The sequence below is a fragment of the Populus trichocarpa genome, chromosome 12 (genome assembly GCF_000002775.5).
Source record: "Populus trichocarpa isolate Nisqually-1 chromosome 12, P.trichocarpa_v4.1, whole genome shotgun sequence".
Classification (NCBI taxonomy): Eukaryota; Viridiplantae; Streptophyta; class Magnoliopsida; order Malpighiales; family Salicaceae; genus Populus; species Populus trichocarpa.
The window spans coordinates 14,894,198-14,916,621 of record NC_037296.2 but is presented as its reverse complement, the minus strand read 5'-3'; the positions used below and the strand labels follow the sequence as shown (position 1 = coordinate 14,916,621).

General features: G+C 31.4%; 3 protein-coding genes across 4 annotated transcripts; all 3 read left to right on the top strand.

The window, feature by feature from the left end:
• Positions 1–5,759: 5,759 nt before the first annotated feature.
• LOC7482119 (putative two-component response regulator ARR21) lies at positions 5,760–11,017 on the top strand. Its single transcript, XM_002318219.3, has 9 exons — positions 5,760–5,886; positions 7,001–7,177; positions 7,831–8,235; positions 8,357–8,433; positions 9,114–10,181; positions 10,274–10,390; positions 10,515–10,598; positions 10,722–10,799; positions 10,976–11,017. Exons 1-9 carry the CDS (start codon positions 5,760–5,762, stop codon positions 11,015–11,017), a joined length of 2,175 nt encoding a protein of 724 aa, XP_002318255.3.
• A 1,409-nt stretch (positions 11,018–12,426) lies between these two features.
• Positions 12,427–13,235, top strand: LOC7482120 (LOB domain-containing protein 24). Its single transcript, XM_002318220.2, has 2 exons — positions 12,427–12,579; positions 12,924–13,235. Exons 1-2 carry the CDS (start codon positions 12,427–12,429, stop codon positions 13,233–13,235), a joined length of 465 nt encoding a protein of 154 aa, XP_002318256.2.
• A 2,116-nt stretch (positions 13,236–15,351) lies between these two features.
• Positions 15,352–19,467, top strand: LOC7482121 (serine/arginine-rich splicing factor RS40). Of its 2 annotated transcripts, XM_024582644.2 has the most exons (7): positions 15,408–15,519; positions 16,112–16,218; positions 17,197–17,532; positions 17,744–17,856; positions 17,947–18,182; positions 18,428–19,060; positions 19,155–19,467. In XM_024582644.2, the coding sequence occupies exons 4-7, from the start codon at positions 17,761–17,763 to the stop codon at positions 19,177–19,179; spliced, it is 990 nt and encodes a 329-aa protein (XP_024438412.1). In that variant the 5' UTR covers positions 15,408–15,519; positions 16,112–16,218; positions 17,197–17,532; positions 17,744–17,760; the 3' UTR covers positions 19,180–19,467. The 2 variants fall into 2 exon arrangements, with proteins under 2 accessions (XP_002318257.2, XP_024438412.1); XM_002318221.4 differs by lacking the exon at positions 17,197–17,532 and having other exon boundaries at positions 15,352–15,519.
• Positions 19,468–22,424: the final 2,957 nt, after the last annotated feature.

Genomic DNA, 22,424 nt, shown 5'->3' with positions numbered 1-22,424 from the left:
GTATGGCATGAATAAAACTATATATTAACGTTTTTTACCGTTTATATAAATAGTAAAGAAACCTCAATTCTTTTCTTTTAGAGTATTTAAGTAATTCTTCGAGCTAGACTAAATTGTTCGAAATTCATTTAAAAGAATGCCATTAATCATTAGTTTTTTTCCTGATTAAAAAAGTGATATATCTTTTCATGAAAAAAACGAGTGATTAATTTTATATTTTGGTACATGAAAACTGATTCAAGGATAATTTTTATTGATAAACACATAAATTTTAGAAATTTAATCAAGTATTTAATCTCTACATTTTATCTTTGCACTCTGTACAGACCTTTTAGGAGTAGTTTAAAAGGGTGTTTATAAATATAGTAATGGTTATTTTTCAAAATACTTTTCATTCGAAAATATTTTAAAATAATTTTTTTAAAGAAAAAATTATTTTTGATATTAGCACATCAAAACAATTCAAAAACATACAAAAAATTAATTTTAAGTAAAAAAAATTCAAAATTTGACTAACCTTTATTTGGAATGCAAAACCAAAAAAGAACACACAACACATGCGGTAACTCCTATTAATAAAAAATAAGCTTTCGTTATATCATTTTATTCTTCACTATCACTTGTTTTTATTATGGAAGGCACTTGTTGTTATTGGTTTTTTATATATTTTTATTCTATTTCAATACTTAAGCATCACTTTTCACATAAAAAATAGTTTGGACCTGCAAAGCATGAGCATCTAAGCTAGTGATTACTATGTGTTATAATGATGAAGTAGTTCTAATGATAATGAAGTGAAAATGAAGATAGTGAAAAGTGATAATGATAGTAGTGAAATGAATAGAGGTGATGGGATGGCAACAATAATAATAAAGTTGGTGGTGGAGTAATGAAACGGCAGTGGCGATGATGATAATAATTGAAATTATTAAATGATATTATAATTAAATTATTGTTCATAAAAATATTTTATGTTGATTAATTTTTTTATAAAAAATAAATATAAAATATTTTATACGAAACAAACCCGCAACACATGATGGTCGTTCCTTACACAAAGCCAATGAAACTTCCTTTACAATTGTTTTAAAAATCTAAGATTATTGTAACTTATTGTGGTATGGAGTACTGAATTAAGTCTAAGATTACTTCAATGTTGTAATATAATATAGAAAACAAAACTAATTAAATTTTATTTTAAAAAAGCATGTAAATATAATTTATTTATTAATAAAATTCAAATTGAATATTATAATTGAATTCAATTATAATAAAAAAATCGGTTACTAAACAACTTGTTAATGAATGAAAGCATCCTGATCATGAGAAATTTTGAAAAAAAAAAACTGAAAAAGTAAATCACATAACTGAATTTATAAAATAAGCTATGTATGAATATATATTATAATAAAAAAAATTCATTATTATACTTTTTAAATTTCATTCTTTTATTGTAAGTGATTAAATATTTATATTAAATATTTTATATATATTAGATAAACTTGAAAAAAAAATTAATTCATTAATAAATTATTTTCCAATTCATTTTACATAACATAACCAAACACTGGAAAGTGTTTTCCAGTTCATTTTTCATAACACTACTAAATATCGAAAAATACTTTTCTAGAATTCACTTTTTATGAATTCACTTTCTTTGAAATTTATTTTTTAAAAGAAACAACTTTCCTGCAAACAAACAGAATCTTAGCCAATGAACTGTGTTTGTACTTTTTGGAAACATAAATGCAATTAACTCAAAATAGCCATCCCAAACAACAAATGGCAGATTCTGGGCTCTATTCATTTTGCATCTTTCTCATGCATGCTTGGATTAGCAACGAAGGAACGTCGCGTTTTCTTTATGGGCTAAAAGCCAATTCTCTTAAATCTACAGCGTAAGAGATTCTCCATTGACTATAAAAGGACTAGAAGATAACGAGCGATGGGCAGCGGGGACGAGATGATGCCACCTTCAATCTGTCATGCAAAAGCAAAACCACTGGCAGGAGGGAGAGCCTGGTTTCTCTGGTGATTACTGTGGATTTGGAGACCTGGGAAACCAGATATATGAGAACAGAAATGCAAGTCTTTTTGCCAGGGAGTGGGCAGCTCTTAAATGATAACATGCCAATTTAGGTCCATCTTTTTATAAAGAATCCTCAAATTAGCCCACCAAATGGCATGCAGTTTCTGCACACACTTGTCTCCTGAGACTGTTGCATGGTTAGAATCTCGAGAAAAAATAAATAAAATAGATATGATATGTCTTTCTAGAAAAAACAAATATAAATTCTAAAATTATTTTAAAAAAACTTATTTTATATATTTTTTTTGTTTTACCAACCGAACACGCTTCAATCTCTCATGTTTTGGAACATTAATCAAATACAAACTATGTATTATTTAACTAAAACAGAAACTCCTTCAGAAAATGGTAATTTTTTTTTTTAAATTTTTTGCCAACTAGTATTGTGTGTATAACTGGGAAGGTCAAAAGTGAGGGCATTTAATTTGTTCTTTTCCTTCTATTCTTTATAAGAAATATTAAGAGTAAACAAGGATAATAACAATTCTAAACAATAATAATAATAATAATAATAATAATATTATTATTATTATTATTATTATTATTAATTTTTTTTTTAAGAATTCTTACATGTTGCTTTAAGAATAATATTGAATTTAAACCCTTAATATCGTTAGTTTTAAATGCTAAAATGTCAATTGTTAATCTTAATATTTCGTGATGTTTTTTCCATGATTATAAGTTCGTTGTAATAGATAATCTACTATATGAATGACGGGCGCTTGCAACTGGAAAGATGCAAAAGAAATTTTGGTAGGCCTTGTCTTTTGGAGTAGCTTAGGGAATTTGGCTCACACGTAATTAAGTTGTTTTTAACGTCAAAATAGTCGATTGGAATACAGTCTTTGACTTGATTCTTCATTGTGTATCTTTTTATATAAAGGTTAGCTAGCTAAATTTTTCATACACAAGAACTCACGTCATTCACGGAGCTGAAGACATTTATATTTGAACAAACATAAATAAAAAACACGTAATGAATGATGTTTAAATTCTGATGTTACTGATATACTGTATTTAGATTTGTTTCTAATCTTTTTTTTTTAGTTTTTTTAAATTTATTGTGTTTTTCCAGGTCATTATCTAAATTACTGTTTCATTAATAAATCAATTGATCATTATATATAAAAAAAAAGTTCATTATAATATGTTTAATGAATCTGATTCGTTGATATCATTCACGAAGATGAAGACATTCATCTCTGGACAAACAAAGTCAGGAAACACACAATGAATGATGCTTAGATTTTGATGTTACTGATATACTGTAATTAGACTTGTTTCCAATCTTTTCTTTTTTTAGTTTTTTTTTTAAATTTATTGTGTTTTTCCCGGCCATTATCTGAATGACTGTTTCATTAATAAATCAATTGATCATTATATATAAAAAGAAAGTTTGTTATAATATGTTTAATGAATCTGATTTGCCGACGTCATTCACGGAGTTGAAAGCATTCATCTCTGGACAAACAAAGACAAGAAACACGTAATGAATGATGCTTAGATTCTAATGTTACTGATATACTGTAATTGGACTTGTTTCCAATCTTTTCTTTTTTTAGTTTTCTTTAAATTTATTGTGTTTTTCCCGGCCATTATCTGAATGACTGTTTCATTAATAAATCAATTGATCATTATATATAAAAAGAAAGTTTGTTATAATATGTTTAATGAATCTGATTTGCCGACGTCATTCACGGAGTTGAAAGCATTCATCTCTGGACAAACAAAGACAAGAAACACGTAATGAATGATGCTTAGATTCTAATGTTACTGATATACTGTAATTGGACTTGTTTCCAATCTTTTCTTTTTTTAGTTTTCTTTAAATTTATTGTGTTTTTCCCGGCCATTATCTGAATGACTGTTTTATTAATAAATCAATCGGTCATTATATATAAAAAGAAAGTTCGTTATAATATGTTTAATGAACCTGATTCGCCGAAGTCATTCACGGAGCTGAAGGCGTTCATCTCTGTACAAACAAAGACATGAAACACGCAATGAATGATGCTTAGATTCTGATGTTATTGATATATTGTATTTAGACTTGTTTCCAATCTTTTCTTTTTTTAGTTTTTTTTAAATTTATTGTGTTTTTCCCGGTCATTATTTGAATGACTGTTTCATTAATAAATCAATTGATCATTATACATATAAAAAAAGTTCGTTATAATATGTTTAATGAATTTGATTCGTTGATGTCATTCACGGAGCTGAAGACATTCATCTCTGGATAAACAAAGATAGGAAATACACAATGAATGATGCTTAGATTCTAATGTTACTGATATACCGTAATTAGACTTGTTTCCAATCTTTTCTTGTTTTAGTTTTTTATAAATTTAATATGTTTTTCCCGGTCATTATCTGAATAACTGTTTTATTAATAAATCAATCGATCATTATATACATATATAAAGTTCGTTATAATATGTTTAATGAACCTGATTCGCTGAAGTCATTCACGGAGCTGGAAGCATTCATCTCTAGACAAACAAAGACAGGAAACACGCAATGAATGATGCTTAGATTTTGATGTTACTGATATACTGTAATTGGACTTGTTTCCAATATTTTCTTTTTTTAGTTTTTTTTTAAATTTATTGTGTTTTTCCTGGCCATTATCTGAATAACTGTTTTATTAATAAATCAATCGATCATTATATATATAAAGAAAGTTCGTTATAATATGTTTAATGAATCTGATTCGCCGAAGTCATTCACGGAGCTGAAGGCATTCATCCCTGGACAAACAAAGACAGGAAACACGCAATGAATGATGCTTAGATTCTGATGTTACTGATATAGTGTAATTGGACTTGTTTCCAATCTTTTCTTTTTTTAAACATGGTTGAGAAAAGTAAAGAGTATTTTTTTAAAAGTATTTTTGCTTGAAAATATATTAAAATAATTTTTTTAGATTTGTTTTTAAAATTTTTTACATCAACACATAAAAATCATCAAAAATATATTAAAAAAAATCAATTTAATATTTTCTAAAGTGAAACACGCTTTAAGACGCATTCAAAATAGAATTTACTACACTTAAACACTCACACTATAAGTTATTCGTTGATTTTTCAATCTTAGCAACTATTCTATAATTAACTAATCATATTTTCCTATCATCTTAATTCTAGATTTTTTTTCTTCGTTATTCAAACACAAGATAAATCATTAATAAAAAAAAACAATTTAATTTTATATTCTCATAATCCCTACATGGGAATAAAACGAAAAGAAAGAAAATTTTAAATGAAAGACCGAGAAATCCTCTAGAGAAAGAACTCTTTTATAAGAATCTATTATTTTTGGCAAATTACATTGAATGTTAATTTCACACTAGATTTCAATATTAATTAGGTTCAATTCAGTGGTCTAATCCACCACATTGTCTTTATACAAGTTATCTATTTTTCTTCCTCTTTTGTCTTCTAAAAATATACAGTGACATGAATGAGATTTGAAGGGGAAAAATTTAGAAAAATAAAAAAAATTTAGATTTTATATAAGCAGCATTGCCCCACTACATGCCTTATATAAACAATCGAGAGAGACAAGTGTAGAACATCTTTTGTACTCACTCCTAACTGCTCTTGCTCCTCGACACTATAAAATCCCCCACTCAGGTCTTAATACATTCACAACATAGCTAGCTTGAGAAACAATGGCATCCACTCAGTCTTCCAATGCCCTAAGCTCCTCCCTTCCGAAAATCCATATTTTAATTGTAGATGATGATTCTACATCTCTTTCTGTTGTTTCAGCAACGCTGAAAACAGTTAGCTATAAAGGTATATGAGTGAGATCTTGGTACTGCTTGCCATGTCTTTAATTCTAGTGTGGATTTCATGTTCTCATGGTCCATGGTTCCAAGCAGTTTATGCCATTTTCATCAATAATTTCTTAGATTTGTTTTCTCAACCTTATATCTTGATTTCTAGATCAATTGAATCTAATTTTCTTTTATTTTTTCCTAATATCATACGGCCAATGAATTGATGAGGCTTGATATGAATGCATGTTTTTCTTTATTTCTACAATACCAAGGATCTTTTTCCATTTTTTTTTAAAAAGAGAGGATCCTTTTCCATTTCAGCCATTTTTCGATCCATCTATATCACTAACAAGTCAAAATTTAAATCATATTTTCACGGTCAATTTTTTTAATTGATGTTTCTCCTTTGTGAATCTTGCATTATATGAATGGTTTCTACAAACTTAGAGATTGGTTTTATTTTTTTGTTATTTTTAATCATTATTATCATTATCCTTTCATTCTTTTCTCTTGTTTTCTGCTAGATCTTATACTTGTATTGTTTTGTTTTGTTTTTTTTAAATTTCAAAACTCACATATGGTTAACAATTGGATAATTTGTCATTGCATGCATGGTTTTTCAGCCATTAAATTTGAAGCAGTATGGAGTTAGGGTTTTCATACTCATTCTACTCCTCCTTTGTATCTAATACCAGTGAAAATGGTTTTTTTTTCCTTTGACCTCTTATTTTTTTGCTTAAGAATTAATATTTGATTTTTTTCTCTCTCGAAAAGTAAGGTCAATAATCAAGATTTATTTAAAAAAAAAATAATTCAATCTCTTTTTTCCTTCATCTTTAAAATTAAAGCATGAAACTAAATCTTTAGCCCTTACAAAAGTAGTTTTTCTTTTTCTATTTATTTGAGCCTTTTTTTCTTTCTTAAATCGTTAGCCTTTCTATAGTATCATTTATGAATATTATTCTTACATGATGCTTGTTTTATCTTTTGATGTCTTGATTTAACAAAGTATTTGAGAACTATAACTGATAAAGACGAGAGAAAAATTATTAAAATCATTGAATTTTCTAATTTGATATTAAATTTGTAATTAACGATTTATCTTATAATGTTGTCTTCTTTGTTGACAGACAATCGCAACCTAGAACTTATTGTGGTCACAGTCAAGAAACCATTTGATGCTTTATCAATTCTTCGACTGAAAAAGGGTTTATTTGACTTAGTTGTGTCTGACCTCCATATGCCTGAGATGAATGGCATGGAACTACAAAAACAAGTGGAAGAAGAATTCAAGCTTCCTGTGATTAGTAAGTGTAGTACTTTACCTCTTCTTCGTTTATGACATGGGATGAACATATGTCTATGTATAAAACACCTTTATATATATATATATATAAATTCGATTGATACTAGATTCAATTTATATATAGATAGATTCGATATTAAATCTAAAACTGACATGAAAAATAATATATCTATGTAAATATATATATATATATATAGATTCGATCGGTTGAATCTAAAGCTAAAACTCAAATTATCTTCAATTTTATTAATAATTTAATTTAAAATGTTAGACTTGCAATAAAATAATTGGAAATATATTGTTAAATAACAAAATATATATATATATATATATATATATATATATATATATATAAAATAACACTAAAAAGAGTAATATAATGTTAAATATTAGAAAAATATGACAAGATAAAACTCAACTCGTATATTTTTGAAGTTTTTATTCATTTTTTTTTATATTTAACATTTTTAAAAATATTATAAGATTTGAACTCATTATCTATATAATTAATTACTATATAAATCACACCTTGTTAATTTATTGCAAAGTTATTCACTAATGTATTCCTTGCATTATTGATCTTTAAATTAGATTTTCTATTTATTTATTTTTTTTGTCGAAGCTTTTCTGATTTCTGTATCATTTCTAATGCAGTAATGTCCTCAGATGAAAGTAAGAACGTCATATCAAGAAGTTTAGAGGGTGGTGCTGCGTTTTATATAGTGAAACCAGCTAACAAAGTTGATCTCAAGAATGTGTGGCATTATGCAGTTGCAATCAAAACAGGTAACTCCCTTTCAATCAAGGAAATAGAAGGCTCTCGAGAACCATCATATTCTTCTACATTGGTTGAGAGATTATCCCTTGAAGATGTGAACTCTGCAACATCTATCAATGATGAAAAACGTTATAGAAAAAATGGAAGAAAGGAAGAAAGGAAGAGCACAAAGGATGATCAAGAAGTAGATAGTCAGCCTGCCTCGAAAAAGCCTAAGGTGGTTTGGACTAATTCACTTCACAACCGGTTTTTGCTGGCCTTAAACCATATAGGGCTAGACAGTAAGCAGAATCTTTTTGAATGTTTTTTTTTTTATATATATATTTTTTATTGCATCTACAAGACCTTTTACTTGCCAAATTTATTTGTGATGCTTTTCTTTGTACGTTCAAATCTATGTAGAGGCTGTTCCAAAAAGAATTCTTGAATGCATGAGTGTGCGAGGGCTGTCAAGAGAAAATATTGCCAGTCACTTACAGGTTTGTGTTCGCATAGTTTAGCACTCTTAAATCATGCTTCTCAATAGATCGATTTAGCTTTGCTCATGCTCTTTGATATTATTTCATATAAGTGGAGAAGAAATAGATTTTTCAAATAATTTATGGTACTATTTTAGGGCTTGCAAGAAAATGAGTTCTCATACTAAAATCATTCACTTCTAAATTTCATGCACTTAATTAAGTAGATCAATGTCTATTAATCAATTGAGTTTAATTTTTTTTTAATTTTTGGTTTTCACCATATATGCTAAGATTTGAATATTATATTATATATACATATATGATTATAATATTGATTACCTTTTTTTAGATAATCTCGTGTGTGTGTGTGTGTGTGTATATAATCTATTCTTTTATTCTCTATTCAGAAAAATAAAAATAAAAAGTTAACCAACGATTGGTAAAAGAATGCCAAATCCTTGCCCTAGCATCTTCACATTTTATACATGATATATATATATATATATATATATATATATATATATATATATATATATATATATATATATATTAAAGGCATATAGTTATTGACTATAAATTAACCTTTCTTTTCCTAGTCTTCGAAAGAAGAAAAATAATGCATCCAAACTAACTAATCACATTTTTATGCTATTATAATAACTTGTCACTGACACAATTATGTCTTGATGATTTCACAGAAGTATCGAATCTTCCTTAAAAAGGTTGCAGAGAGAGGTGGTTGTTCATCGAAGAACTTGTCAGGACGAGATGATCTTAGGACAAACTTTGCACCTAGCCAACCCTTTATGATGTTCAAAAATGTCCAGCAGGAATATTCCCAACGAGTAACAAGAGCATCAATTCAACCTGGTCTTGGAGGGAACACCATTCCAGCTCTTGGTGGTTCCAGTTTTAGGAACTTGCATTCTCCAAACCAACAGGCTCCGAGCAACAACTCCATACTTCAATCACCATACGGGCAGTCTCGTTTATTTGGCAATGCTAATTCTGCTAATCAGGCAAACCAAATAAGATCAGGACTGGAATCAAACTATAGTATTGGAGAAAACATGCCTTCTTATGGAGGTGTGATCCCTAATGGCCTCACTCATGGTACAAGGCCAATGCAAATGTACCATCCGCAAAATCAAGCAAGATCATATCTTCAGAATTTTGGTAGCCCACCACTAATTAACAGGTTTGGTGCTGTTGGAATTCAGGCTACCAACTACGGGTCAGGAGTTGGGGATATAGGAATCATCAACAATTCCTTGAACACCAACAATAATTATGTTGGAATTCGTGTGACTACCGATGGACGCCTCATTGGATCAGGCCAAATGCAACTCAATACGAATGAACTATCAAATGGCTTTAGTGATGGTGGTCATCCTTGCTTGATGAATTGGGCTCGTAATGGCAACATGAACGTTGCATCTATAGGGTTTAATATAGCGTCAGAAAATTATGTGGCTCGTAGGGGATCTTTTTCTGCTGGTTTTGAGGGTGCAAACCAATTCTTCCCACCAACACCATTCACTAGTGTTTATCATGGGAATAGTACTCCAATGCTGCTGCCACCACCACCACCACAGCACCAGCTTGGTCTTGGAAATGGAGGACAAAATGACTTTGTGTTTGGCCTCATGAACAACAGCCCTCCTATCTTGGGTGGGAATTCTAATCAACAGCCTCAGATTGGCGAAGGTGAACCGAATGTTAGCGACATGCTTTTGGAACCTACCAACAATCCACCTGCTTATCAGGTTCTAAAAGATCACTGTTTTTAGTCTTCTTTGTCTCTTAGACAACAAAATTTCTTGATTAAATTATCATCTTATTCCTGCTATATATGCAGCTTCCACAAGGTGTTGCTCAAATGAGCACTCCCTTGCATGAACTCCTGACTCCGGACTTCTTGAACTCACTTCACATTGATGACAACACTCCTCGGAATGAACAACCTTCTAGCCAGGCATGAATATGTCTTGCTTATCATTCCCCTTTTTTTTGGCTAATCATTTGCATAATATGCTATATATTATCCAGTTGGTAATCTTTTCGTCGAACAAAAATTCTTGGATTATCATTCTTTGTAGGTTCAAAGTGGAGAAGGAGCTATGAACCCCATCTGCGGAAGCGATGCTAATTCAATGGATGGATATTTTCCAAACTTTGATCAGGCAAGTACATAATACACAAATTCTACTCCCAGTAAGCACAATTAAGTACTTTTAATTGCATTTAAAATATTTAACAACTAGCCCTTTTCTTATATTCCTACTTATATATACATGTGCGTGCAGCAAAATGGCAATGGTGACCTTGTGGATTCTGAGCTCAATAACCCTCAACCAGTTGACAATGGGCCAACAGGAAATCAGGCATGTCAACAACAGCAACAACACACACACACACACACACACACACACACACTAAAGCATGCATGCAAGCACATATATAACTTCATACATGTATCTATTACTCATTGATAAGATATTACAAAATGTTTAAATGTAGCTAATTCCTAATAATTACATTTTTATTTCGAATATTTCAGGCTTGGGATGATGATTTACTGGAGTCTTTGTTCGGAAAATGATTCCCTCTCGAGGGAGTAACAGCTTATGCAAGGATCGAAGTCCAGTCATGAATAAGAAATTAAGTTCTAAATAGTATAGCATAGTATATTTTAATTCCGTATGATCGTGGCTTGGCCATTGGTGTTTATCTTCTATGCAAAGACTTCGTTTAATTTCTAGTGGTTGTTTTCATATATAGTTTATGAATATGCAAGTATGCTTGCTGGACATCTATAATAAATATTATAAAACCTTTTATCCATACCTGGCATGAGTTACATGTTCTGCATGACTGTATGTGAGTCATTGCATTGCGTTTTGTAATTTAAAGCTTAAACTACACAGCTGGCCTGCAAATCTCTATTTTAATACTTGGGGATGAAGTTGTGAAAACTGTGGGCTTTCTGGTGAAGTGGCTGGACTTATCAAGAGTTTACAAGCTCTCTTGCAAAATAAATCTCCTGTCAGAATAAGAAATCAAGGAGAAAAGTATGTGGAGCATGTTTTCTATAACATGAACTTGTTTTTGTGTTTGGTTGTTGCTTTTGGACGTATTTAAATGGTTTTTTTATGTTTCATCCGGTGATTAGAGATATTTATAGATTTTAGTTATATCATTACCTCGTGAAGCATAAAAATAATATTACAAATACTTTATAGTATATAGAGTTTGAGTATCTCATAGTAAATTAAAATAATGATAGAGAGCAATCTCAAGGTGAATAAAACAAATAAATACCATTGATAAAGAGATTGATGTTTGTTATTGATTTCTAATGCTCCAAAAAGGTTGATTCTTTCTACTATGCACAAAGAATTTATATGCATGGAGACGCGCATGTGTGTATTAGTGGGGGTGCATGGTCGTTGTGCAAAGAAGTTATGTGCATGCGTGTGAGGTGTCTGCGCTGCTCCTTAAATTCTTGTTTTATTTTTATTTTTATTTTTATTATTTTGAAAATTCTCAAACTAGTAATTATTTTTTCCATTATCAATACATAATTATATTATGCAGCTTGCACCAATTGCCTTGAAGAAATACTTTATAGCCCAAAACTTTCCAATCATAATTATTTTTCCTATAAAAAGGAAATGCCTTGACTCTTATATTTTTGGCAAGCAAAAGCATGAATGGAAGAGGAAACAAAACCTTTGATTATAATCCCACTCTTTCCCATCCTTAATTCTCTCCAAAATTTAGAATCTAATTCCAATCTCGTCAACTTTCCTTCCTCAACCTCAATTTCAAAAAACGTAGCCGTTGGAAAATCTCTATTTCTACTTTACCTCCAGACATGATGCTCTCTTATATTTAACATTAGGACACTGGAAATCTCAACTGGATTTTCGTTCAAGAACAAAAAAAGATTGAGAGAATCTTTGCATAGTTAAGGTTATTTTTCATTAGATTTTCTTTGGATTCTTCAGGATGATTTCTGGTCGTTGTGCAGCTTGCAAGTATTTGAGAAGGAGATGTCCTTCAGATTGCATTTTCTCTCCTTACTTTCCTTCTAATAATCCTCAAAGATTTGCTTGCGTTCACAGAATCTATGGCGCCAGTAATGTTGCAAAAATGCTCCAGGTACGTAATTATCTTTGATAAATATATATCATATCTATCTCATATATATGTTTTCAATCTTTCTAGCACTTCAACTAAAATATTATTCGTTAAAATGTAGTAGTTCCATACCATTTGCATTCAAGCTACGTACGTGGGAGAGAATAAAATAGAGAGGACATAATTTTTAACAATCCAATTTCTTCTTATTATTATGATTATTAAGTAAAAAACCACAACAATATAATTAGCCTAGAAAACTATTTCACGTGTTGACTTTAGTCAGATCAGATTTTGATATCTTAGACACAGCTTTTAATCGCTAGCTAGTGCAATTTCTTATGCTTTCCTTTTGGTCATTCCAGCAACTCCCAGCACATTTAAGAGCTGAAGCAGCAAACTCTTTGTATTATGAGGCACAAAGCAGAACTCAGGACCCTGTCTATGGTTGTGTAGGGATTATCTCTTTACTACACCAACAAATTCACGGTGTAGAGAGCCAACTAGCTAAAACAAAAGCTGAAATTGCAGTCCTCAATTCTCTTGCACAAGAACCTGCTCAAATTCAAGAAAATGAAGTAGAAGCTAGCTTCAACCATTTCTTGCTGGAACAAGACAATATAGCTTCAGGCCAATATTTTAGCCATTCCACTTGTATTCCTTCTAACTTTATGTAGTCTTGTTGTTCTAAAATAATTAATAAAACCAGCCAATCATGAATTATTTTTCTTTCTTCTTTTCATTTGTCCCAAGGAATTCCTTCTCTTAATGGTGCGAGTTTTTGATATACATATGACTCAAAAAATCAAAACTCACACATGCATGTTTGTATTAGGAGATGTTAGAAAGAAAAATTGCAAGAAAGTAGCTAGCAAAATTGACCTTCTTAATCAATTATGTCTCAAAATTATAAAAAAAATTGGATAGTTTGTAGCTTTTAGTTACTATCTTATAAAAGAAAAAAAGAGATAGTTGAGTACGGATGGTACATATCTCTATTATTCATGTTCTAAAATAATAAAAATTTAATTATTTTTCTATCATTCTTTATCGGGTTGTTATTTAATTGCATACTCTTGATTTAAATTTTATTTATACAAGAAATGACCTCTTAAAATTTTTTGATGGCATCAAATTATGGTGTAATAAAAAATTTAAGATAATCTCTTTGTTTTTGTTGTAGTAGATTAATTTTTTTTTTAAGTCTGTTTTTTTTTTATCATGTCCCTGTATTTTACTTTGATTACTAGCTTTATGGCTTTTTTAATATATTCTTAATGATTATAAAAAAAACTTATTGGATAATATCATGACAACTGATTTATTTTTACATATGAGTCTATTAAATATTTTTGATCTTGAAGTATAAACCAATACAAACCCTGCTAAGAGTTATAAAACCATGAGATTCAAAAGATTTTCTTCTGAAATAAAAAAGGAAATGTCAAAAATTTGGATTTGAACTCTAATCGTTGCAATCAAGTCCATTGATATGGGTGTTAATTTTCCATTTGTTTTCTTCGGCTTCGTTTGTTTTCCATCAATTTTTGCGTTTGCGATGAAATAAACAGTAAGATGTTTGGTAATAAATCAAACTGTATTTTGTATTGCCGGGTCCACTAAAAAATTGAATTTGAAACGCAGTTTTTGTATAGTAGTTTTTACATATTTTTTTAACCGAGTTTCGTAAAATCCTATTTGTTTTTGCGTTTCAAAAGCGCTTTTGAAAAAAATTAAAATTTTTTTCTTTTTTTCTTTGCTTCAAATTGATAAATTTTTTGTGTTTTCAGATAATTTTGATGCGTTGATATTAAAAATAATTTTTTAAAAAATAATAAAAATTATTATTTTAATGTCTTTTCAAGTAAAAAATACTTTAAAAGCAACCACAACCACATTTCCATAAAATATTTTATACATGTTTTTTACTAAATATAAACTTCAACCATAATTTTTATCAAACACGTATCTAAATCTAACTAACCACAGCTAATCACACTTTTTTTAAACTTATTTTTTTAAAATCACAACCATAAAAACTACTTAAAAAACAAACTTTATGAAATATTGTATTAGTATAGGATTCTATTTTAAAATCATATGATCTCTATGACTAACACATTTTTAAATAAGAATTATCAACATCATGACTATAATATCACAACGACATTTATGTTGTTTGTAGACATCGCCTCCACTATGATACATCAAATAAAATCATCATTCTATATATATATAGGGAGTATCACTTTGGATCATATGGTTTTTGAACCAAATCCAACTGAATGAAATAACTAAAATAATTAGATTGGTTTGGTTTTATATTTGTTAAAACTAAATAAATCTAATTTAAATTAATAAACCTTTAAATAAGCTATTTTAATAGGTTTTGATTTAATGAGAATTTAATTTATAATAAATTTTATTAATTTGGTTCAATTTGATTGTTTTAATTTGATTTAAATCAGTTTTTTTTTTTGGTTTGTAAAATCTGAAATCGAAACTGAACTGACCCAATTAATTAATTTGTTTAATAAAATTATTCAATAAACTTAAAAAACTGATTAATTAGATTAATTTCAGATTAATTTATATAACTATTTCAATTAATTTGATAACCTCCAATAGTATGAAATCGCACATGCAGCTTTCAAAAACCAAAAAAAAAAAAAAAAAAAAAACTATAGATCTTCTTGGGGTTTTCTTTACTTTTAATTATTCCTTGCTTTTGTTTAAACTTTTAGGGACTGTTTCGAAATTGGCAAAAACAATAGGGACGTTTTTTCTAAAACAAAACCCACTGGATCTTCCTCCTATTTATCACAACTCCCAAGTTGTAATCGTCAAAACTCAGGAGTAAAAATCTCTCTTTCACAGACCAAAACGCAGTTGTTTTGTTGACTCTTTCAAATTAGGTTTTCAATCAAAGCTTCAACTCAACTAAATCGCCGCTTTCAACAGGTAATCAGAATCAAATCAATCAATTAATTTTCCTTCTGGTTCCCTAGACAGCCCGAGAAGATGCTTTATTTCTTAGAAACTAAACTAAATATTTGATCTTTTTTTAGATCTGGTTGCCATTTTTTGTAGATCTGTTTATTAAGGTTTCATTTTATGGATCTGATTCAGATTTCTTAACTGTTCTGTTGTTGATGGTTGTTCATTAAAAAAACTGGGTACTTTTTTTTAGGGTTTCTTGAAGAACCCTAGTTGAGCCGAAATAGCCTCTGAAACTCGTTAAAAATGTGTAACTTGCAAAAACAAAATAAAAATAAAAAGGCTTTATGGGTAAAATAATGAAAACCCATAGGCCATAGTTGATTCAGCGGCATGATTATTTGAAAAAATAACGAGATTAAGACTTAAAGATGTAAACTTTGAGATTATAACTTGAATTATTGAAGGTTTTTGTAAGAACCCATTGGAAAATACTGATGTTAGACGTGTAATATTTTGTTTATTGGAGCAAAAGCTTGAGCTACTTTATTTTTTCCTTTCCTTTCCTTTTCCTTTTCTTTTTATCTCATTTATTTGAATGTGTGTGGTCAAGCAGAATGAGGTCTATCTTTTGTGGGAACTTTGAGTATGATGCAAGGCAGACTGAGCTAGAACGGCTATTCAAACGATATGGGAGAGTTGAACGGGTGGATATGAAAGCTGGTAAGTTTATGTTCCTTCCTCACTAACTAATTAAGTCTGTGTAAAGTTGCTTCCATTAGCATTTGTTGTAGCTTTTTTTTTTCTTACTTGAAAAGTTCTGTTATGTGGCTGATTATTTAACAGCCTTTCGTGTAGATAGTAAAATTGATAAATGCAGGAATTGTGAGGGTTTGGAGTTTTTGGTGTTATATGAAGAGAGTTTTTGAGATGATTTCAATGAAGAAAAGGTTTCTCCCTTTTGGACTCAAGTTTAATAATGAACAATGAATTCTTGGATGAATTATTGAGAAGGTTTTTATATATATATATATATATATATATTGTTAATATGAAAAAAAAACTTAATAATATAATTGATAGATGTTATGATAGTATTGGTTGATGTAGCATTCAATTTTATTCCACTCGAATGGAATAAAAGCACATCGTGAGTGCAGATTGATAAGTGGTAGGGGTAGACATGGTGCTAGTTGAGTTAACTCTTGTCACTGCCTTTGTTTTTTGTTGTGAGTGAAGATGTACTAAACCATTTCTTAAATGTTTAACTCGAATGATAGGGCAAGAGATGGTTGACATTCATCTGCCAGAGGTTTTAATTGTATCTTGAGAATAATTGATTTTTATCTTTGTAGACAAAGCATATTTAATCTTAAAGTTAATAAGAGAATAATGTTTAATGCTTTCCAACTGGATGTGGAAAACATCATTTAAAAATAATGCATACATTGTTCTGGAATTAATTGGAAAGTCTGTCAGCAACCAGCCGAGCCAGTGGGACCAGACTCCCATGCTTATGAGTGGCCCTTTCCCTTCATACCAGTAACGCAACAGCTTGATTGGGACATTCAGCAGACTGTGACTCAGCGGCACTTATCATCCTTTGTTGAGTTCTAGTGGGGGTTCAGGATTTATTAATGAAAAAAGACAAGTATTTTTTTGAAGCATAAACCCCCATACTCAACATTTTCTTTGGCGCAGGATTGTCTTGGGAAATATATACTCTTCCCGGCTTATGGATGGCTGTTCAGAATTCTGTTCCTTTCCTGTGACAAGCATCTTCTTGTTTTCAAGAAGAATTACTCTCATCCGCAATGGCAGAACCATGCCAATTTTTCTGAGACACCATTGCCTTTCATTTCTCATGACTTTTGCCCAGCCTTCAATCCCAGACATGTTTCAATATTGAAACATTGTCGACCTCACAGCAGAGGCAGCAGAATAGATGGAGAAGGCTCTCTATTTTCATTGACCCACCATGAGACATCCACATTTGGATTCTAGTTCCTTGACATCATTTAGTTCATCTCGCACAAGGTCTGTTGCTATTTCTACTGGTCACTTAGTTTATAGATTTCAGGTAGGTTGCCAAATTGTATTCAAGGGTATAGGCGCTTTGTGTGCTGCTGACCAAGAAATACCATCTGATTATCAAAGAATCCTTTCAGGGAGGGGTTCTTGTTCCTTTTATAGTGAACATGACTATTATACATTTTACTTAGTGTCTTTTTGCTGTACTTGTATACAGGATTTGCTTTTATTTATATGGAAGATGAGAGAGATGCTGAGGATGCAATTCGAGGACTTGATCGTGTAGAATTTGGTCGCAAGGGCCGCAGACTTCATGTTGAATGGACAAAGGTAGTAACATGTTGAATGGTCCAGGTTATGAATGTGCTCAAGTGGTGCATCTTACTTGAGCTGACTTGCTGTAATTGTTGCTATTTGTAGCAAGAACGTGGGGCTAGACAGCCTGGTGGCTCATCAAGAAAATCTGCTAACACAAGGCCATCTAAGACTTTATTTGTTATCAACTTTGACCCTCATCATACTAGGACTAAGGATTTGGAGAGGCACTTTGAGCCATATGGGAGGATAGTGAGTGTAAGGATAAGAAGAAATTTTGCATTTGTTCAGTATGAAGCACAGGAGGATGCCACTAAAGCACTGGATGCAACAAACATGAGGTTGATTTTCCTTTATCCTCTTACACGTCTCTTACCCTGTTTCTTCAGTAAATGGTGCTCTTCCTAGTTTTTGGAAAATGTGAACTGTTAGCTATTTCTCAGTAGTACAATCATGATTTTCCTGTCCTACTGTTTAAAAAACACTTAAACAATCCAGAGATCTGGGGCTGGATTTGAGTGGATCCTTCTGATTTCATGTTTTGATGTAGCTCACTAGTTGATTTATGCTTTTGTTTGTCATGCAGCAAGCTGCTGTATCGAGTTATTTCAGTGGAATATGCTGCTCGAGATGATGGTGAAAGGAAGGATGGACACAGTCCTGATAGAAGTCGTGATAGGTCACCTGATAGGCGAGGACATGATAGGAGGCGTTCTCCAAGTCCTTACCGAAGAGAAAGGGGAAGCACTGATTATGGCCATGGCCCTAGTCCTTATCGCAAAGAGAGGGTTAGCCCAGATTCTGGATGTCGCCGCAGCCCTAGCCCCTATAGGAGAGATAGGGCTAGCCCTGACTATGGCCGGGGTTCAACTCGTAGTCCTTCCAGGAGAGAGAGGGCTGGCAGTGACCATGGCCATGGCCCCAGCCGTGGTCCTTACCGCAAGGACAAGGCTAGTCCTGTCAATGGTAATGGCCCTAGTGATAGTCCTTATCAAAGGGAAGAAAAGCTTAGCCCTGAAAATGGTCGTGTCCCGAGCCGTAGTCCATATGGAAGAGAAAGGCCTAACCCAGACAAAGGCCGTACCTCCAGCCATAGTCCCTCTGAAAGAGATGGGTCTAGCCCTGAAAATGGTCAATGGAGAAGCCCAAGCTCCAATCCTGACAAGAGGGACAGTGCAATTGGAAGAGTTGAAAGCCCTAGACATGAGAGATACCACAGGTATGTATCTAATGCTGTGTTTTATCTTAATGACTTGTTTTAATTTCATGTTTCTTTCATCTTTCTAACCCAATATTCTGATCCAATGTTGCAGTCAATCACCAGCAGCAGATGAATGATTCAAACTCGTTCGGCTCATATTGGTTTGTCATTTGGATGGGAGCTGGGCTGACAGTCTCAGTATATGCCTCACCTTTTCCATCATAAGTCAGAACTAACTATCACAAGTACTAGATTGCAAGTTATGCCCCCATCTTGTTATGTAGGATCTAGTTTGTGCCAGTTTGTAGTCTTGTGCTTTCAATTTCTATGCAAAAACTTAAGTGGATTCTGTTGGTTTTGAACTTAATAGAAACTTTTATGTCAAACATGTTACTTATATGTCACCTCGATTGCTCATTTGCTTTGATGGTTCCTGTTGTATGATTGCATGGATACCTTCTCACTTTGTGCAAATGCCATCTTCCGATTATTCTGAGTGCGACGACGGTTAAGGGGGTCGCTATTCTTTCATGAAAAACCGAGGATGGTGTAGCTTGGCTTTTTATTATCATCCTCCCTCTTGATAGGCGCGGAATGATCGAGGGTTTGTTTGTCCATATTGCACCCTTGAACATCATTATAGCAAGGCCGTGACTGTGCCCTTGAAGTGCCAGAATGGGCCCATTCTTATATGTTTTGTTGTGCATGCAAAGATAGCACAGGATTATAAGAATAATGAGAGGATCTACTATTGCTTGATTTGATGTCAAAGGCCGGCCGTTTAGCTGGTGATTCTACTTTCCAATAAAGTGTTCTCAACCTTTTTTTTTTTTTTTTGTAAGAAAATTAAAATTTTTGTATTCGCTTTGAATAAATTTTTTAGTATTTTTGTATTATTTTAATGTTTAAATTTTAGTATTTTTGGATTGTTTTTATGTACTTATATTAAAAATAAATTTTTAAAAATTTAAAATTATTATTTTAATGTATTTAAATAACTTATTACATTATAAAAAACCATGATTTGGCTAGGAATCATCGAATTTCTGAGGTTTGGTTCAGCAATCATCAAATTTCCAAGAAGGGTTGCAGCACCCGAGTGACTATAACTTGGGGTATCTGATTTGATACTGAGGTTTGCCGTCCTTCCCAACAAAGTCAAGAACAAAATGGTTGTTTGTGTAAGGATTTGATCACCTAGTCCCTTTCAAATCCTTCATGGAGACGTATTATATTTATGTTCAATTACCTTATTCATGAAGTTCTTCAAGCTATGATGCATCATAGGCGTAGAAAGGATTTTCTATCAGATGAATAATTAACCTATTTCTACATCAATTTTTTCAAGAGTAGGTCCATATTAGGTTTGGATCTTCACTTGTCTCTTATTTATCCCAGAGTCAGCTCTTTTTTATGTAATTTTCAGCAAAAAGCCAACTCAGTTCACTGTGGATAATCTAATTCTGATATGGACTGATGCCCTTATGAAGAACTGATCCTCAACCAATCCATAGTTCTTGTATCAAAAGTTTGGAATGGAGTGTTCTTTCAAGTCTCAATTAGATAGGTGTTTGATACATGTTAATGAATAGGATATCACGAGGTTAGATGGAAGGTAAGGAGTACATTTGATTGGAGAAATAGAAATAGAAATACAAAACAAATATGTTTTTAGAACACTTAGTGTAACAGCCCAGCTGTACGACTTGATCAATGTTAAAAGATCCCAACATATTCTCATAATTTGAGGGTAATTTTTTTTTTAAATCTACCAAAAATTCGGTAAAATTTCGTTTGTATTTAGGACATCCCAAGTTATTGACTACTATCAATTTATTCAATCAACTCATCATCACAAGGCCCTATAATTCCGGACCTTATATCAATCATCGTAATTCAACACCTCATACAATCTACAATCTACAATATATATATATATATATATATATATATATATATATATATCCTACGAGTAAGTTCAATATAAACATAGCCCATATATCATATCATAAAATTTAAAAGAAAAATAAATGCTAACATGCAAAGAAAGCATTACAACATAATAAATGTTCTTAAACATTAAAAAAGGATTAATTACAAGATAACTAAAGTACCACATGCTATGCTGAACTTTTATAAATACATCAAGGTTTACACAAAAACATACTACATAAATGTGTTAATTCCCTTTTGTTTAAGTTAAATATTTATATAAGTTTGACAAAGTAGAGTCCTAAACTAATGATCTCCCTGTATATTTGATGGACCTGTTACATAAATAAACATACAATTATATTGATAAAAGAAATATTTATTTGCTCATGTAATATATATGAATGAAATATTAATTTTCTATCGGATCTATAAGAATTCTAACAAACAACTTATTTTTTGCTTGTAAATCTTTTAAACCCAATTAACACTCATTTGCATATTCTTAATTTGAATACTCTTATTTACTTGTATGAACCGGGTGACCTTGCAAAGTCCAATCTTGTGATTCGTTTCCTGACATTCCTATCACCGATGCCATTAGCCGAAGCTAATCTTGTAATTCGTTTCCCGGCAATCCTATCACGGATGCCATTAGCCGAAACTAATCTTATAAATACGCTAGACTTTATTTACATTGAACACAATATTTATTGTAATTGCATTAACTAGAAGAATTTTAAATTGTATAAGTGCAAAAAGGAGGGAAAATCATACACCTGCTCCGCCTGTCTCATGACCTCCCCTGACAGAAGATCCAATCCTGGTTGCTCATCCTGAATCACAAGGAAGTTTTTGGTTATGATTCCTTCAAGCCGATATTATAGAGAATCCATATTCGTTCATTACTCATATTTTACTTTCTATGCATGTTCATTTCCTTATGATAACAAACATACATATATCAGGTATATTTTCAAAGTTAGTATCTCAATGTGCAAGTGTTTGTATGACTCAATTCTTTTATATTCTTACATATAATATTCACGTGAAAGTCTAATGTTACTGGCTAACTTTAAACTGCTATTGTCCAACTATTGTTGTTTGAACTGTTACTGTCCAACTGTTGTTGTCCAACCGTTGCTGTTTGAACTGTTACTACCTAACGGTTGCTGTCCAACCGTTGCTGTTTGAACTGTTACTGACCAACGGTTGCTGTCCAACCATTCATGTCTGAACACTCATCAGATTTTTAACTATATCTAGAGTTCTAGAACTCCATTTTAAGTGAGATTGATCTCGTTGGAAAGCTAAGACACGATGCTACAAGTTCTCTGATGAAGGAGAACCCAGTTTTGCCTCCAAGATAGTCAAAATTGCTCATCAACCCATCAGTCCTATTGCCCTACAAAATCAATCACGACTCAGTCTCGGTTGGTAACCCATAACT

Bases quoted from the DNA above. Each gene is read 5' to 3' on its own strand.
- LOC7482119 (XM_002318219.3), top strand. From the start codon at position 5,760: ATGGCATCCACTCAGTCTTCCAATGCCCTAAGCTCCTCCCTTCCGAAA. The intron at 5,887-7,000 runs GTATATGAGTGA...CTTTGTTGACAG, and splicing joins GAAAACAGTTAGCTATAAAG to ACAATCGCAACCTAGAACTT. The intron at 10,800-10,975 runs GCATGTCAACAA...CGAATATTTCAG, and splicing joins ATGGGCCAACAGGAAATCAG to GCTTGGGATGATGATTTACT.
- LOC7482120 (XM_002318220.2), top strand. From the start codon at position 12,427: ATGATTTCTGGTCGTTGTGCAGCTTGCAAGTATTTGAGAAGGAGATGT. The intron at 12,580-12,923 runs GTACGTAATTAT...TGGTCATTCCAG, and splicing joins ATGTTGCAAAAATGCTCCAG to CAACTCCCAGCACATTTAAG.
- LOC7482121 (XM_002318221.4), top strand. From the start codon at position 16,113: ATGAGGTCTATCTTTTGTGGGAACTTTGAGTATGATGCAAGGCAGACT. The intron at 17,857-17,946 runs GTAGTAACATGT...TGCTATTTGTAG, and splicing joins TTCATGTTGAATGGACAAAG to CAAGAACGTGGGGCTAGACA. The intron at 18,183-18,427 runs GTTGATTTTCCT...TTTGTCATGCAG, and splicing joins CTGGATGCAACAAACATGAG to CAAGCTGCTGTATCGAGTTA.